Source organism: Scophthalmus maximus, chromosome 8 (assembly GCF_022379125.1).
Source record: "Scophthalmus maximus strain ysfricsl-2021 chromosome 8, ASM2237912v1, whole genome shotgun sequence".
In the NCBI taxonomy this organism is placed as follows: domain Eukaryota; kingdom Metazoa; phylum Chordata; class Actinopteri; order Pleuronectiformes; family Scophthalmidae; genus Scophthalmus; species Scophthalmus maximus.
In genome coordinates this window covers 4655992-4674437 of record NC_061522.1, presented here as the reverse complement: position 1 = coordinate 4674437, position 18446 = coordinate 4655992, and the positions used below count along the sequence as shown (strand labels likewise).

The following is an 18446-nucleotide window of genomic DNA, read 5'->3' as shown; positions in this document are numbered from 1 at the left end:
GATAAATAAGAAAACAAACTATGAGTGTAGCTGATTTTCTAATGTAAAACAAATTCACACACCAATGAATGCCCCTTAAAATATATCATGATATTGAGTTTGACAAATCTGATAACTACAAATTACACCGTCAAATTAAAGAGGCCGCTGATCATCTGCAATAGTAAAACAATTTGACAGCAAAGCAACCAGGATTGAGTTTTGCCATGAATCCTGTTGAGTTTTTTAAGGCGTCATCAAAATGAATGATTCTGAAATCTGTAAGGAAATCCTCAACATGGGCCAAAATTGACCAGATTTCCAGGATAATAGGAATCACTCCATGATTCAGTGTGTCATTGTCTAGCCACTTTTAATAATGTTTTTGTTTCTAAATTATCCTGTGGTGGAAACTCTGCCAGGCAGCAGGAAAACCGAGGGCAAAAATATTCACAAAACATCTGCATCCAAAATATATTACTCCGACCAATAATGCTCCCTTCGACACTGACGACAAAGCACTGTCTCTGCCAGACGGGGCATTCGGTGATGTGGGAATATTTGAAGCCACCGTCTCTTCCTGCCAAGTGCAGCTTTTAATGGCGATGAGCAACACATCAAAAAAACATACTTTGACCAGACACGGGTGCCCGGGGATGAATGATCAAGGATAGATTGCACGTTGGCTGCTCTTTAAATGCATGCCCTGACCACAAACATACAGTAAATGGCTTCACATTTCATAGTGATATAATGTAGGATATTAATACGGCTTTTTAAAATCTGAAAATGAAGGTTTCCAAATCAATCAGTCTAGGCCCACTGCCCTAAAAAAGGGCAAATGGTATGTACAGTACAAGTCATGTCTCCAGGAGCAGTGTTTTCTGTCGGGGGAGAGGAGCTCCGTGGACTTGGGCTTTTTAACTCTGCAGACCTTTTACAGACCTTGGAAGAACCTCTTCCAAGGTCTGGAAGAACCTCTTCCAAGGAAAGTACGGAAGAGCTTTAGGGCCACGCAAAGGAATGAAAATGAGGGGGAAGATTTTTTGTTATTAATTTAACATTTCGAGATTAAAGTCGAAAATGTGGAGAATAAAGTTGAAATAGCCCTAAACGGCCGTGTTGTGGTTCCAGTTCAGTTCAGCTGTCACACATCCACGTTTACTAACATTAGCAGAGCTACGCTAGCTTCGCTAACTGCACGCCTCTCAAAATTCATCAACAGTTGTTTGCAGTTGAACGTTAACGCGTCAGGACACTCGTTCAGGTTCATGTGCAAACACCGTTTGACAACATGTTGTCACCGCATCGTTTCTTCCAGCTTCAGCCGGTCAATAATAATATTGCAATTTTCCAACTTGGCTAGCAGATAGCGTTAGCTAGCAGACTGGCTAACAAAACATCAACATCCGGTTGGTTGGTGCTGCTGAAAAGTGCTTCCAGGTCACAATTTTCGATTTTATTCTTGAAGTATTTCAACTTTATTCTCCACATTTCGACTTTATATAGCATAGTATGTCTCCTTTAAGAGCTGCTGTTACTAGGTCCAACTTAGTGAGCGTGCTGCGGTGACTTTTACACAAGTGGTTCTGGAGTAGGTTCAAACATGAGACATGTACAAGTGTCAGTACATTTACATTACAATATGCATGTCTGAAATGTGCCTCGGGAGAGGAACATGAAACGGGAAAGAGCATGGGCAGGTTTTCAAGAGGGAAAGGTTGAAAAAAAAGTGATCCAAACTATTTCATGTATGACATCATATATCATAATTCTATTTCTTTAACTTATTACATCAATACGTAGTCTTTAGAAGAAAGAAATTGGTCGATTAATGAATGTCTTCACTTTCATCAATTATAGATTGGCGGAGAGTTCGGTGCACCCGTCGTCATGCATGGAAAAAAAATCCGTTTTTGGTTAAAAATTAAAAGGGGGAATTTATTCCGTCATTACATCAGACTGTCTAACGAAGCTTATGATGATTGTCTACAACCGTCCCGTGTCATTTTAATGTTTCAGCTCCTTTCAATAATTGAAAGCAAGAAAAATCACATTGTGTATTCATGAGGATGGCCCGGTCTCGTCCTGTGCCATAGTCTTGCAAAACCTAGTTTCACAGAGTTTGGGGTCACTTACAGTTTTAACATTTACATTTCAATTCAAATGAATTTACTGCAAACTCTTCTTGCATAAACAAAGAAATGCTTCAAACTTTCGCAAATGATTTCCTGCCTGGTTATTATACGGATTTAATTTGTCGCTGCACTTAACAGTGTGACTTCTTTGACTTAAACATATTCCTTAGACATATATCATTGTTATGACATACAAATATCCATGCTTTATGCTTCAAAATTAAAAAAATTTCACATCTAAAATAAAGAAAAGTGCATCTTAATGAAAAACATAACAAGCCTTTCAGGCTACACCAAAATAAGGCCTCGCTGCATCTTTCCAAGGTCAGAACTATCCGGCCTGAATGTCCTCTCACCTCGCAGCTTTGGCACAGCTTCATAATATCTTTATTTTTATGCCCCTGCTAACCTTTTCCTGCCCCGCCCTCATCGTTTGTCTTTACAGGGGTCGTTTCTTTACATCTCACTGCATAAAAACATGAATACGCTCAAAGTCAAACACATGGACAGATAGATATAAAGACACACACACATAAGAACACACAACGCAGTCCCTTAGTGAATCAGGGAGTGTGTCCTTTCTGGTGTTTGGCATTGTCCTTTGCATATTCATGTTTATTACTAATAAAATATGAATGACAGAACTCTTGCGGCCATTTTCTGTTCCCCTGGTTCCACACATGCCACAAGCATGCAAAAAGAAAAGAGATAGAATTGGCCAAAAGTGTGTCGTCCTAACACATGTACACACATTTCTCTGCTTTGCTGAAATTTTGATGTGGAAAAAAAGGCTGTAGGGCTGTTAAAAGAGTGTCTAGGGGAGCAGGGAGAAGGCAGGCGTTTTTTTATCGAGGACAAGCAGGGAGAGACTTGCATCAATGTTAAACAAATAAAAATGTAATATTTCAAACAAGACCTTTTCAACACACTCCGCTGTCGAATCGAGAGAACAAACAATTGGTGTTTTGCTGTTCGGTGTCAGGGGTGGGTGGATAATGATACACACTGTGCTTTAGTAAATGCATGGCAATCTTTGGAAAATACAAACTCCTGGTGCTCCCAGGTCAGAAAAAGCTCATTTAAGTATATTATGTGAAAGTGCATCTGTAATCGAGATCATTTCGAGGTGATGCACTGCAATTGCATTAAATTTTTCCTTTCATTCTTTGGTTGTAGCAGAGGCAACATTATATCAATGTTTGGTTTTTTGGAATAATCATGGCGTGTGTAGTATCTGCTTCTCAAGTATACTCTTGTTGTGCCATATGTTTGGTCAGGTTTGGATCACTGTCAGTTTTCTCATACATTTATGAACTACAACATGTCAGACTGTGTTAGCGATAGAGCGATTTAAGTCCTGGAGCTATTTCCGCCATTGTCCCAGGTGCTCACACAATTCACAAACCTCCACGAAGACAGACGTTCAATGGCCGACATTGAGGAAGGTTGGAAAAACATGAAATAAAGCATTAAAAAGAAATCATCATGTTAACAAACAATAATGACATTGTTTCATGAAGCAGCAAAAAAATATAGACACTCATAAAATATAGCATTTTTATAAATGACTACACGTAAAGATATCAGTAAAACAATGAAAAAGGCATCTAAATCCTATTAGGGGATAGTCTTCTCATACTCTCCTCAAATAATCCATAGCTGTAAGCCCTTCCATGTGAAATCCTGTATTTAATTGAACATGACCTGATCAGAACTCCACTGGAAGCCAGTGAAGTGCAAAGAACTGACACCTGCCAACGCGACCATAAGCTTTAAGCCTGAGGGGGATGTGAGGTCTCAAGGTCTTTTATAAGGGTCCAGCTCATGTATTAACCACACTGTTGAAATAACACCGGATCAATACATCCCTCCAGTTACGGCCTGTCTGCTTGTTGAACCGCAATGTCTTGTTTTCCTGTTCTACACGCGTTTAATACAAAAGACGCGACCCGTGGTTGGCACGTCTGACAGCGCGTGGCCGCGTCCCGAAAGTGAAGTAATGGGCAACGGAACGCGTTACGTTTTCGCTGCTCGGTAATTGGTAAAAAAATGAGGAACTGATATAAGTCACTGTCCCAAAACTCGCTGCGAGTGATGTATTTGACCGGCCTGCGTCGCCATTAAAGGGGCAGTAAGACATTTTGGAGAAAGCACGCAGACACAGAACCGTCAGCTCCGCGGTCTGTCTGGAAATATTTGCTGATTTTTACAAAACGTGTATTGCTTTATAATCGCTTACTGCCCCTTTAACCATCAGCAAACAAATACGTGGAGCCAAGATTTTTACCTCCAACGGCTTGTGGAGCTGCTTCGATCTCTTCGAGACTTCAGTCACTAATCTTTCTGTCATCATATATTTCGTCAATGTAGCCAGGTAGCCAGCAATGAAGATGAGGCCCCACTCATACAGAGCTCTTATTGGTCCTTTGTGTCTCCAGCTCCTCCTATCTCGATTGGGTTCAGGTCGGCGTCCTTCCTGAACCCAATCTTGACAGACTTTGTCCTACTTCTTGACAATCAGATCCTTATTCCTTTTAACTCAATTCATTAACTTGTAACACAATACATTTAATACATTTTATTCAAGTCCTTCAAAGTATTCACTACATTCTTTGTATTATAAGAGACGGGACAGACATTTATCTAAACTGCTACTTGACTGGATGTCAAAGACTTTTTGTACAGAAAGAAACATGAATATCAATACGCGTTCGAGTTGCTGGTTATTTAAATTTGGTTATTTCTGGACAGAGCCAGGCTGATCTCTTTCACTCTGTTTCCAGTCTTTATGCTAAGCTAATCCGATCCCTTTAACTAGAAACTAAATAAATGTTTATCCCCCCAAAATATGTTGAACTATTCCTTCAAATACAAGTGTAAAAATGTAATAATGACTTGTTGTGTATTGTCACAAGCTAATTATGATTGATAATGATAATCCCATAATTGCAGCAATAAAATCTCAATACTGTAGCAAGAAGTGCATTATTTTTTTTATCATTAAAATTGATTAAATGCTAAATTACAGCTGAATGAATGCTGAGTTATGAGAATCAGAGATATTATTCAAACCAATTCACTCCACATATAAATTATCATATCATATTCCTGCAGTACACTCAATTGACCTCCACGCAATTTCAGCATCGTCTCTCAAGAATCAATTTCAGATTATAGACATATGCAACAATGAATGTAATATCCTACGAATGTTTCTTTTTTTTAATTTGGAGAGACAAGTTTCCCTCCTGCTGTCATGCATACTATGTAGTATTATCATTAGAAGCTATATACTAATGGGGCAATGCAATGTGTCTGTAGTGTGTTTAAGAAGAAGTAGCCCCTAACCCACAGAAACCAAGAAACAATGTTTTTAACAATGGTTTCTTCACTCTTTAAATCCAGTCCAAATATGTCCTTGAGGACGTCACACCACCATCTGCAATGTGTTTTAATTTCCTTTCTATTTTTTCCCAAACCCAGCTGAGACACAATTTTTACGCAGGCTGCCTGGTGGTGTGACGAGCTCGGCTTGCTTGTCACAGTACTGTTTGCGGCCAAATAAAACTTAGAAACAATAAAGGTGGGCGGCCTGCTCTTCTTTTAACTTTCTGTACACTGTGCATCCTTCCCGACAAACATAACGATGAACCGCTCTCCTCTGTAAAGGAAAGAGCAGAGGCCACACTGCACACTGTTGTTCTTCAACTTCCCTCTGCTGCTTTTCCTCGACACTCTTTCTCACCTAAACTCGCTCAATGTACCTGAAAATCAAAACAATTTTCTGACAGTGAATCAAATAATCATCGGATACCGGCATAAAAAGCCCATTAACAATCTGCAGGTTTCTCTGTGATTGTTATATAGCGCCAGGCCGCTAGCTTTTGTTTAGCAACTGCAAAACCGACAGAAGTAGACGACCCAAAAATTCATTTGAAGTGAGTGTTATTCATCAAACGGGCGCACCAGCTTGGGAGTGCCGTATTGCCTGTCATCTGAGACGCAGCGTGCATATGATCAGTGCGAGCCTCATCTTCATGCGAATGCATTTAGCACTTACAGGAGGGATGCACACATATCGGGAGGAGATCTGATAGATGTGGTTGACTGCACGTTCCGGTGCATTTATGAAGACTCGCCCTGTATTCAAGGGGTGAGTTTACTATCAAGACAGATTTTCAGACGTGGAATTATACATTAAAGGGAGGTTGTAGTGGGGAAAACTAAAATTAATAACCCAGCGCCATGAAGTTATAACCATAACGGCAGAAATATGTCTAGGGGCACAACACTGAATTATTAAGAAGTTGGAGTGACAGCTTCTTAGAAAGGAAAGTAAAAGTAAAGCAACACAATATTGCTGCAAATTTTTCTACAGTAAACAAAGTTGGGATGAAGAGTTGTTGTGGTCTTTTAATCTAAATTTGAGATAATTCGTCTTCGTTAATTAAAAATTTGGTGATTGCACTCCCGACACTAAGTTGTGATGGGTTGTTTCTCACACTGGATTCTATCAAAATTACAGTAATAGACACATAACTGCAGAGAGTTTAATCAAGGCCTTCGTAAATGGTTTGGAAAGATAAATTTTCATTTGTATTGAGGATTTTTTTATTTTAGCATCACTACGTTTTGATTCCTCTTCCTGGGCTTGATTTCCATCTTGATATATTACCCCCGTCACAACCCCATTTCACCGTCAAACTGTGTCTCTTTTGAGATCTTGTATATATGCAGAATGCACGTAAAAGACCCAAGTCCCAGTTACTGTTAATTAGCGACTGCTTTAGTAAGTCAGATGCTAATTTCATGCAGATTGCCAATGCAAATATGTACATAAATCTGGCCCTGGCACCCAGAGTTGGGAATTGGGTAATATGGGCATTAAAAACCAAAGTGGGGGGAAGAAACAACCCAAAACCATGTGATGATGGAGAATTTGTAGAAAAGTTGTCTTTATGTGAAGGCAGCCGCCGCTATCTCACGCCAGCCCATAGCTGTGCCACTGCACACTAAGTAGGTAATGATAGGAGGTACAATATTATTCAACCCTGAGACTGTAGAGTGCTATTATCTCTGATAATACAATAGTATACATATATAATACAATACATAAGTTTGTGTGTTTGATGTTAATGTGTACTTTGACTTCTTTTTGTCTTCCAGCTAATGTGAATGACTTAAGATTAAGGAGTGGCGATTTCTACACGCTATCTGAGCACCATGTTCTCCGGTTGAACCACACATTTTTCAGGCTCTTCTGTTAATGTTGAGTCAAGGGCAGATGCATTTAGGCTATAACTTCACATTTGTTTTTTTGTTTTTTTTAATGGTTCGACCAACATCCAGAGATGATTTTAAAATGACATTTCTACATTGTACACATCGAACACCAGTCAATTTTACAAGGACAGTATTTGCGGGAAAAATAACAGATCATTAGTGCAAAAGAAATTAAATATAATAGGAAAAAGTCCAGTCAAGTTTATTTATACTGCACATATTACTATATGACAAGCATAGACTCAATGTGGTTCAAGACAAAAAGCCAAGATATGACAAATGCATGGCCCGACTTAAGGCACGAGATGAAATTATATAAAATGAGAGGATATTGCAAATATAAAAACATTGTAATATGAATAAGTGTCAAAGCCATAATAGTTAAAATAGAATAAAAACAAATATAATAATAAAAACAATTATCGTCATGGAAAATTATATATTAAAAAAGAAAAGTGACAAAAATATTCACATCAGACTAAATAGAATGAAGGAGTAAATCAGTATGTTGCAGTTTATTATACTTTTTTGGAAACACTTCACAGAAAGAAGAAGTTCTGTCCAATGCATGTTACACTTGTAGCCTTGAAGTAAATCTCCACCCAAATATATTTGCACATTCAGCCACCAAAGGCAAAGCAGTGAGGGACAGTAGAGAATGTGAATTAGGTTGTTTCAGTGTATGTTTTGATATTTCTTTCCCTCCGCAGTGAAAACTTGTCCCACTTTGCAGCAGACGTCAGTCAATCTAAAGTCTCTCAATGAGCCAACAGACTTTTTTACAAGCCCCTTGCATGTCTACAAAGACGCTATCACTTTGAGATATTTGGGGAGACGAGGCCCACATAACCGGGAGCCTAATTTGTGTTGTCATCTAGAGACAGTGTGCAGAGCTGCTTCGCTGGCGATGAAGGAGAGAATGAAGTTGTGGACTGATAGGTTTAAGCAATTACACCCACGTGAGCGTCGTCTAATAGGCGTTAGTGCTAACATTGTTGAACCAAAAGATGTGCTTATATCCGAGGAAAATCTCTCTGGGTTGTGTTACAGTGCGCACAAAGATGTCCGCTGATTCATTGTCGCCGGAGCCGCTTGAGGGGCCACTTAGTGCCAGCTCCCATTCAGGCACCGGATGCGTGTTGTCTCTGGCTTTTGACTGTGGTTATCATTTTCACAAATCTAGATTCAACTTTAGCCAGGAAATAACAGCAAATTTTTTTGGACAAGACTAATTTGCAGCTCGACGGCAAATTTGCACAATTCAGGAAGCGCGGTTTGAAAGAGCCCAAATAAAAAAGCTCCCTTCAGTGGCCTTTCAATCATTTTATTGCAGTGAAGTGGTTATTAAATACAAATCTCTCACCTTTTATAACAGGTTTTCAAAGAGGGAACACTCGTCTAAGTGGCGGCGGGACACCAGCAAATTATGCCCGCTGAATATTATTGCATCATTTAGATCTTTCATTTTTTCAGTTTCATGGAAATATTGGGATAAATGCAAAACACAGAAGGAAACGCTCCCCCCCAAATCTTTGAGGAGAAATGCAAATACTGCACAAGACAATAGCGGGAACGCTCGGCGACCATCTCGGTCGCTGACCACTTGGGCAGGAGGCGCGGCACGCGTGTGCACACTGCGGCCCTCCGTCGCGCCGGCTCGGATGCTAACTCCGGGGAAAGTCGGCGTGATCCCGTCCGATTGGTCGGGGCTTGACACTAATTCCCCGGGACAGGAGTGTAGCGGTGTGTGATTTGGCGGCGTATGCTAAGTGCTGCCGGAGCTGCGGGCTAGTCTGTGGGCGCCAGGGCAGAGAGGAGCAAGCTGGGAACGTACTGACTTGACTAACTGGCCTGATTAGACCGGGTGTGAAATGACATGGATCAGATACATACACTAACCCAGCTGGAAAGACAGATTGGCAGGATTAGAGAGAAGGGTTTTTTATGGTTTTTTTTTAAAAAATTAATAGACATGATCAGCAGACATGGACGCAAAAAAGATTTTTAAAAAAGAAATGAAAAACCGAGGGGAGTTGAGGATGGAGAACTATAAAGACAGTGGGTTCATTCTGTGGACGTGATGTTTCCTCCCGGGGTGTTTTTTTGTTTCCAGCTCTGCCGGACTGCGGCGGTGCAAGAAATTGGCGGAGATGCAACGTAGCGTTTCGCATCATCGCGGTTTCATTAGCCCTCATTCGACCGGCGGCGCTTCACACTGCATTACCTCCGCTCGTCGGCTTCTTCCCAGATCTGCTCACGTTACAGGGGAAAAGGTAACGCAGGGAGCGGAGCTGGAACGGGGGGCGGGGGGGGGGGGGGGGGGGGGGGGGGGGGAAGACTCCTCCGTATTTGACTGGAACTCGGTTAGGATAGGGCCCCGGAGTTGAGGAGAAGTGTTATCTCTCATCTGGGGGAATGTTATTGATGGACGCCGACACTTGAGCGCCGTCAGCGCTTTTGAGCGTTTCCCCTCAAACCGCCGTGAATGGGATCAAATCAGATTGCATTTATTTCAGGGTTATTTTATCCATTAAGAGTTGGCACTGTACTGCGAACGCGGCCTACAGGCATAGATTATGTTCAAATAAATAAAGGCAGGCGGCGGGGGAGAGATTTAAAGCTTCTTATGAAGCCCTATTAGCGTTTTTTAAAAATAAAATAAAGTTAGGTCCAACCCTGGTCTCCTCATGGTTGCTCACTCTGGAACAGAAGTAAATGAAAGAGGACTATAAACTCCGGGGCCCATGTTTATTCCTATCGTGTTATCTTTGTTTTTTTGTTCTTTGCACTCGAGACTTTCACTAATGATTAAATTCAAGTCACATATCTGAGTCACCGATTTTTCTCGAAGATTAATACGAGCCAATCTTCGAGAAACCCCGGCGGGTCGTTTTACAACATTTAGTGTGTTTTTTGAATACATGTTCAGAATACGCAAGACTCCTTCGTCCTGCTGGTGTAGAAATATATTCTGTCCACGAAAAAGTAAAATAGATTTTTCCTTTCCCACTCATTTTTTACAAGAGGCGTAAATCAATTTCTTTCCCAACAAACAAAGATGGCGAGAAGTGGAAGATATCGCTTGTCCTATAGGACAAAAGAAAAATGTGTGTTTATAGTACAACAATATGTTATTGTATTATATACAGATCTATATGTATTGATAGAAAAATAACAGACTCGAGACTCAAACAAAATTTCAATTTAAAATATATTTCTACAGTGACTGTGTTTGAACATATATCATATAATAGATGTCTCATCTATTCTATGTCTCATCTACCTGTTACAGGCTTTTGATGACCTATTATATGATATATTGTTATAATCACCACATGTCAGCATGGTAACATAAATTGAAGCCTAAAAAAAGGTTTGGTTGTGTGACTTCACGAGATATTTCTCTGTGTTCATTTTTTGGTGTTTCTGTGTGTTTTTCTAGGGTATGATGGGCGTAGTGGGCTGGATGTTACTCCTACTCTCCCAAATGTTGGTGCCTGTGGCGTCTCAGAAGCCTCCAGGGCTCAGTGTGGGTGTGATCATGGGCCAGACTCGGCCCGTTTCCGATCAGGAGCTCCTGCCGCCTCGGCGCCCCGACGATGCCCTTGACATCTCCGTGGTAGCACTGAGGATCAACGAGACGGACCCAAAGTCTGTGATTACACAGGTGATCACCACGTCCACACACATGCACATACTCTCTAACAGACGCGCACGCACGCACACACACACACACACACACGCACAGACCGACCTTCGCTTATGGCCTGAGCTTGTGTTTCCCTGTGTCCCAAGGTGTGCGAGCTTCTGTCACGCAGCCGCCTCCATGGCATCGTGTTTGCCGATGGCACAGATCAGGAGGCCATTGCCCAGATCCTTGACTTCCTGTCCGTTCAGACACAGCTTCCAGTTCTGGGAGTCCACGGAGGCTCATCGATGATAATGGCTGACAAGGTGAATGACCGTGACGCTGACCGGTTCAAGCACGCACACACACACACACACACACACACACACACACACACACACACACACACACACACACACACACACACAAACTCACCACCCACACACACACACACACACACACAAACTCACCAACCACACACACACACACACACGCACACACACACACACACACACACACACAAACTCACCACCCACACACACTCACCACCCACACACACACTCACACACACACACACACACACACACACACACACACACAAACACACACACTCACCACACACACACACACACACACACACACACACACACACACACAAGACAAAACATACTCCCGCTTCTTTGTATACGCAGTGTTTGTGTTGTGGAAGTGAGATCAGGGAGTTGTGATCCCTCCTCACGGCCGGCTGTAAATGTGGGAGAATAATAGAATAATGCTTTTCAACTCATGTTTTTTCAAATGTGGTCGGACTCTTACTTCACTGAAAGACTTGGTATTTAGGCACTGGAAGTTGTTGATTCAGTCTATGGATTGAATCAGATAATTGAATTTTATGTTAATTACCCTTTTAAAAAGTTAAAGAGAAGCAAAGTATTCAAAAGGTCAGAAGAAGTCTTTGCATAAAGTCTGCAGCATCCTTTGGTACATTATTTATTTTTTCAAACGGACGATCAATTATTTCCCCTGCTTGGTCTCAAACAGGGCTAAAAAAACCACTGGTGTATGTGGTTGTATCGTGTCTGGTGCTCAGTGGGATGTCAGAAAAATAGATTCCTAGGTCTTAAAAAAGAGAAAAAATTTCCTTCAAGATTGGATTTTCATTTTTATTTTGGCGTGATGCTCGGCGCAAAGTTAGAGATGTGTATCTCTCTCTTAGCAGAAGTCTCTCTCTCTCTGGTACTGACTCTGTAGACCTTGCCGACTGACAGACAAACTGCGGAGGCTTTGATAAAAACACAACCGGTTTCTTTAGCTTTAAAATCTCCCAGGGCACAGCCGCCGAAACACAGGAACCAATAACTGCCGCAATACAGCAGCCGTTTGAAGTACGAGTTGATGGGAGATGGTGTGTGTGTGTGTGTGTGTGTGTGTGTGTGTGTGTGTGTGTGTGTGTGTGTGTGTGTGTGTGTGTGTGTGTGTGTGTGTGTGTGTGTGTGTGTGTGTGTGTGTGTGTGTGTGTGTGTGTGTGTGTGTGTGTGTGTGTGTGTGTGTGTGTGTGTGTGTTTGAGAAAAGAGGCTAAGAGAGAGAGAGAGAGAGAGAGAGAGAGGGAGGAAGGTAAGAGAAACAGTGGGAGTTACAGTAGCTGAAGTTAGGTGAGTGACGCTGCAATGTGAAGGTTATTTTTTTACCAAATGCCCCATTAATGATATAATCATAGATAAAATGAACAATCAATCACCACCGTTGATTCACTATTAAACCAGTTGTTTAACCCCCAACTGTTTTGATTGAGCTGTTTACTGGCCCTGAAGCACCCGAGCGAGTGCGGTCATTCCTTGCAGCTCCCGGGTGTGAGCCTGAGTGTGTGTGTGTTGCCTCAAACTAACCAACTGTTCCCACGGGCCAGACCTGTAGTGGTGCCTGGTTTAAATTAAGGGAAAAAATCCGCCCGCTGGCAGGCGGGTATGGAACCTGAGCCAGTCAGCCAATCGTTTATTAGATTAGTTAGACTTGCACCTGTCTGGTGCGAGAGGATATTGATGATTTCTGCATCCTCGTTCTAAATATGAATAAGGTGCCCAATCTGTAATGGTTACTCATCGGCGAAGCGGTCATGATTAAGTCTGCGGCGCTCATTTAATTCTATCGGATTAATTGGGGTAATTGTGTCGTCTATGGTGAAAACTGCTCATCAATCATGCAGAAGACAATGTCCTCTGATCTGTACCTGGTTGTGTTTGTCTTCATTACTTTGGCGAATTCGACGTCTCTGCTCCTTTGTTTGCATGAAGTTCATTGTAAGAAGCAATTGCAAAAACAACGGAGGTGGAGCAGCGAGGCAGACTGGGCGAGGTGCTTAAAGCCCGTTTTTTTAGGAACCTGTGCAGGCAAAGGTTCTGGGGTTTGACTGGTCTCCGGATAACTGCGCACGGCAGGCAGGCGTGGAGGCAGAGCTGGCCCCCCAATACAGGATTACGGATGAAAACAGGGCCGGACGTGGCTGGATATTGCAGGGGGTGCCGAGTGATGGAGCCGGGGCCACAGGTAGACAGACTAATAGGGAGGTAGAAGCAGGCAACTTGCTGGCAAGTAACTTCAGAGACGCAGGCAGTGAGCGTGGCCACGGCGCTAACACCGGTGGAAGGGACTAGAGCGATCTGACGAAGGCGTCCGGAGGGACGACACCCGGGGGTTAAGTCCTGCAGCTGGTTTGGGGAGTTTGGGGATTGGAAGATGAGGCTCAGTCGCGCTGGTTAGTCGGCTGAACCCCCCACCCCCCCACCCCCCCACACACACACTATGCACATTCACATAGAAACAGAACCATAGAAACAGAGATAAACAACACAGCGGGGGAAGACAGCCGGACAAACAAGAGGAAGACGCGGAATAAAGACAACACCAGCAAAATTGTCACATTTGAAAAGCTGCAACCGGCAAAGGTTTGGGGGCGTGGGGGGGGGGTTCTCGCTCGATTAATCACTCAAAGGATGATCTAATTATCGCAACTGCCGGCAAAACCGATTTCCCGTTGATTAACTGAAGTGAGGAATCAATGAATCATTTCAGCAGCGATCGTGATGGTGCACGCTGTGGCACTGTGTTTTTTGTTCTTTTCTTCTTTTCTGGATTCTCTGCCGGTGACAGCGGCAAACCTATTACCGCGGAGGTGATGATGAGCGCTCTCGGCGAGCTGACACGCGTCCCTGCTCTGTTGTGGCACTCGTCTCAATTATGTCGGCTCCTCGCGACGATTCCGCCGCGTGGATCTCCAATGGTGTGAATTGCCTAAAATAAAACAAGGGCAAAAGCGATGCGCCTATTTTATATCTGTGGGGAAGAGGAAGAAACAAAGGTCTGGCCCTGTGACGGTGTGATGCTCATCGGCCGCGTGACTGTTGCTTTCATACCGGCTGTCAGCGGTGTGCCGGTAATCTGGAGGATCGAATGAAATCCCAGCGGGCCGGTAACAATTCAGCCTGATTACTGTGGGCTCACAGACAATATTGCTATTTCTGCATCCTGAGCAGGCAGAGCCCTGTGCACTCTCTGTCTCTCTCCATCCTCTACACAACACATTCACTCCGTTAATGTCACAATCAAGTCTATAGTCGGGCAGAGAGAACGGTGAGCGGCTCGTCCTGCGGCGCCTTGAGCATCCTGGCTAAGTACAGTGGCACTCCACACATCACATGATTTAGACGGAGAGAACGTGGTGCCAAGGAAATACACGAAGTAAAGAAGAGGGAGGAAAACTTGAGCGGGCAGGCAAGTGCTCCGAAATAATAGATATACAGTGTGTGGAGGTGGGCAGTGCAAGTGTGAAAAGCAGCTCGGTGTTAAAGCAGCATTAAGCGGCCAACAATGCAAACTCCACTGTCGCGATCGTGTCACATTTCAAGTAAAGGCTTTCTCTCCGGTTGTCCTTGTTTTATCAGCCGCCGCCGGCCACGCAGCCGTCACACTGTATCACGTAGACGGGAGCAGGCTGAGCAGGCATCCCCGCAAACAACAGTGTGGAGACCAGCGACTTACTGCAACAACATCTCAGTTGTTGTTTTTAATGAGAGGTTGGGTTTTTTTATCTGTAAAGATCTTCTTGAGTTTGCTTCACCCTATGAATGCTGAGCTCAGTTACAGGTCGAGAGTTTTCCTCCAGAGAGCAGAACGTTTTTTTAGCAGCTTTTTCAACTGCGGAATAATGTGTCTATTTGAAGTGGTGAGCACAGGGATTTGTTTGTTCAGTTCCCTCCGCCAATGTTTGTTTGTTTGTCTGCCAAACTACAAAATGGATCTCCGTGAAATTTGGTGAAAAGATGGGATCAAAGATTTTGGCCGTGGATCCTGGAAATGATCTATCACTTTCTTTAAAGGTGACATATTATCAAAATCACCCCTTTTCAGTGTTTGTGCACATGAATGGCTATCTGTGGAGCCTGCCAGCCCACGAACAAAACGACAGTGGACTTTTTTTTTTCCACAGTTTGTGTGCCGGCTAAACCCGACAGCCTGGCTCTGAACCACTGGTTCAGATTTCTCTCCCACGGTGATGTCACAGTCTGACTCTTTCGGGGGTAACCCCGCCTGCAATATGAGAATCTCTACTTCTCTGATGATGGGGCGTGCCCTTTCCTACACATTTTGAAATCGGTCGACCAGTCACAACAGACCGGGCCAGCTGGCCAATCAGAGCAGACTGGGGTTTATCGGGAGGGGGCGGGGCTAATGAAATCCAGGCGTTTTAGACAGACGGTGAAGAGAGGAGCTGCAGGAATGGACAGTATGAGAACACTGATGCCTTTTCTGAACATTAAACATGTAAACCTTTTCAGGTGGTCACCCAAAAATAAAAGTATCAACCTGAATATGAGCATAATATGTCACCTTTAACATTGCAAGATAGGGCGTTTTTTTTTTTTGTTGTTTTTTTTACATTTTCATCGATTGCCGATAGGGAATAATTCATGGTTCTTGGTGAAAAAAATAAGCTATAGTTAAGGGACTTATATCTATGAGTGTGTGCAATTTGGGGCAGTTTGATTGAATTTAACAGGACTGTTGTACCTTGGCAGTGGTATGAGCTCAACTAAGTGACATTTTAGTTGTGGAAGGTTTGATTCTAATACGGTGTTTCACCACCGTATACGCAAAAAATGGCTTTGTACAAATGCAGTTAAAAAGTATAAATTGCTATACCTGTAGTTTACACACTGTGCAAGGAGAAGAACTCTATGGGGTTCGTCTACGCCATCATTTCAGCTCCTGGGCTGAAATGAAGTCTCTTCCGCTGCCTGCTGCAGTTCACATGAAGTAGACCCCAGACCCTCCTATAACCAGCTTTCACAGATGTTTAGCATGACAGTCTTTGGGCAAAAGGAAAAAAACAGCCTCCTTTCAAGCTCAGGGTCCAAATGTCCCCAGATGACTTACACACACACACATGTTCACCAACACGCATACTCACAATGACAAAATTTTATGTTAGGAAATGCTTTTAATAAGCCAAGGATCTGATCTTCTGGCCTGGGACAAACCCTGGAAACCTGGGTTGACGCTAATGTTGTTTTTTGTCCCCCGGTGTTTGTGTTTTCTGCCCGTTCTCCCTGTACGTCTGCCAGAATGTTCAAAATAAATTCCAGCCCAATCGGTTGAGGCCGAGCAAATCAAAGAACCAATCCATTTTTCTTTTGCCAACCCCCCTCCCCCCCCTTAATGAAAACAAATGGATCAATGTTAGTTTGCCCTCTCTCTCCATCTCTCCCCGTCTCTGCCTCCCATGTAATACACGTCAGTGTGGAACAGTCAGGAAAAAAATCTACTGGCAGTTGGAAGTTGGACGATGGTGTGCTGTGCGAAGGGAGACATGTTTCGGAAACACGGAATTGATGGGGAGAAAGGGCATGTGTAAGCCCGGGAGAGGAGCCGAATTAGTTTGGAATGTTGTACTTCCATTACTGAGGGGCCGCTTTGGGAAATAAGAAACGTTGTTGGCTTTACCTCAACCCCCCATATGCGCTCGCTCGTTCTCCGCCAACCTTGTTCATCTCCTCTTTCGTCTTCCCCCCCCGTCACGGTGTGTGTGGGGGATAGAGGGTGGGGGTTGGGGGTCACAGTGTGTAGCATAAGAACACGAACATGCTGAAATGGAAGGTTGTGAATTAAACATGCATGTTCTTTCTGCTCTGGCTCTGCCACTGTGGTGGGGATGCTGCCACTAGGTGTCTGCGCGCTTGTGTGTGTGTGTGTGTGTGTGTGTGTGTGTGTGTGTGTGTGTGTGTGTGTGTGTGTGTGTGTGTGTGTGTGTGTGTGTGTGTGTGTGTGTGTGTGTGTGTGTGTGTGTGTGTGTGTGTGTGTGTGTGTGTGTGTGTGTGTGTGTGCATGCATGAGACCGTGTGTGTCCCAGCCCGGGATGTCCCATATCAGTATAGGCCATTTGCGCAGGTTCTCTGCAGAGTTGCTTTAATATTTAACACCTGCTCCTCTCACCTGCTGTCACTTGCAGAGTATGCGCCGCCGTGTCATTCACTCACTAAGTCCTTCCCTACTTTCACCTCTAATTTTTTTTCTTGCCTTCTAGCTTTTACTTTTCTTCATGTGTCCCCGTCTCCTTGAGCCCTGTGTCTCTGTCTCACCTCCTGTTTCCATCTTTCTCTCCTTCCACTGCCACCCCATCTGTGGTTTCTGTCTCTCTATTGTGATGTGTCCCTCTGAGTCTTCCGGTGTCTTCCAGCTGTAGCATGCACAGTGGTAGTTAATCTCCGGCGGCTGTGGTTGGGAGAGGAACAGCCAGCTGTGTTAGAAAAGCTTTGGGAAATCTTGCAGACCTTGAACCCACACGGATGCAAGATTGGATGATGGGTTTGTGTGTGTGGGTAAGAAGAAAGAAAGAAAGAAAGAGAGAGAGAGAGAGAGAGAGAGAGAGACGGAGGGTTAACATGGTTACTATGGTGACTAAACCAGACTGGAGCATTTAGTACTGTTCTGCCTGTCGAGGTTCTCTGGCTGCGTTCACACCACAGGTCTTGATGCCCAGTTCCTTCCAGCTTGGCTGGGCACCACACCGATACACAACTGGAAGCTGTGAATCTCACAGATCCCGTCCGTGCTTCCACCTGCCTCCACGCTAACCCGGGGGATTTCTTTGAAACACTGTAAATGTGTGAAAAGGATTGTATCACACAAATATTTTCTGGTTCATTTCGTCATCTGAACTAAAACGCCTAAAAAGAAGGGAAAAAAATTGGGAACACGGTGGGATCTCTTCGTCGGTGTTGACATCAAGAAACACTCGAGTGATTCACAGTCAACATCTGGTGAGCAGCACAGTACGCACACAGCCCGGTCACTCTGCTGAATCGACAGCTTAACGCATCCGCCGATCACTTGCGCTGTGCTTGATGCAGCCGCATTCACAAAC

At 43.6% G+C, this 18446-nt stretch overlaps 1 protein-coding gene across 1 annotated transcript in view; it reads left to right on the top strand.

The window, feature by feature from the left end:
- The window catches only part of grin2ab (glutamate receptor, ionotropic, N-methyl D-aspartate 2A, b), a 93498-nt gene that overhangs the window by 7695 nt on the left and 67357 nt on the right, over positions 1 to 18446 (top strand). Inside the window, exons 3-4 of the mRNA XM_035637956.2 lie at positions 10843 to 11067; positions 11196 to 11354. Of these exons, the coding sequence (XP_035493849.2) occupies positions 10843 to 11067; positions 11196 to 11354 (384 nt within the window). The remainder of the gene's footprint in view (positions 1 to 10842; positions 11068 to 11195; positions 11355 to 18446) is intronic.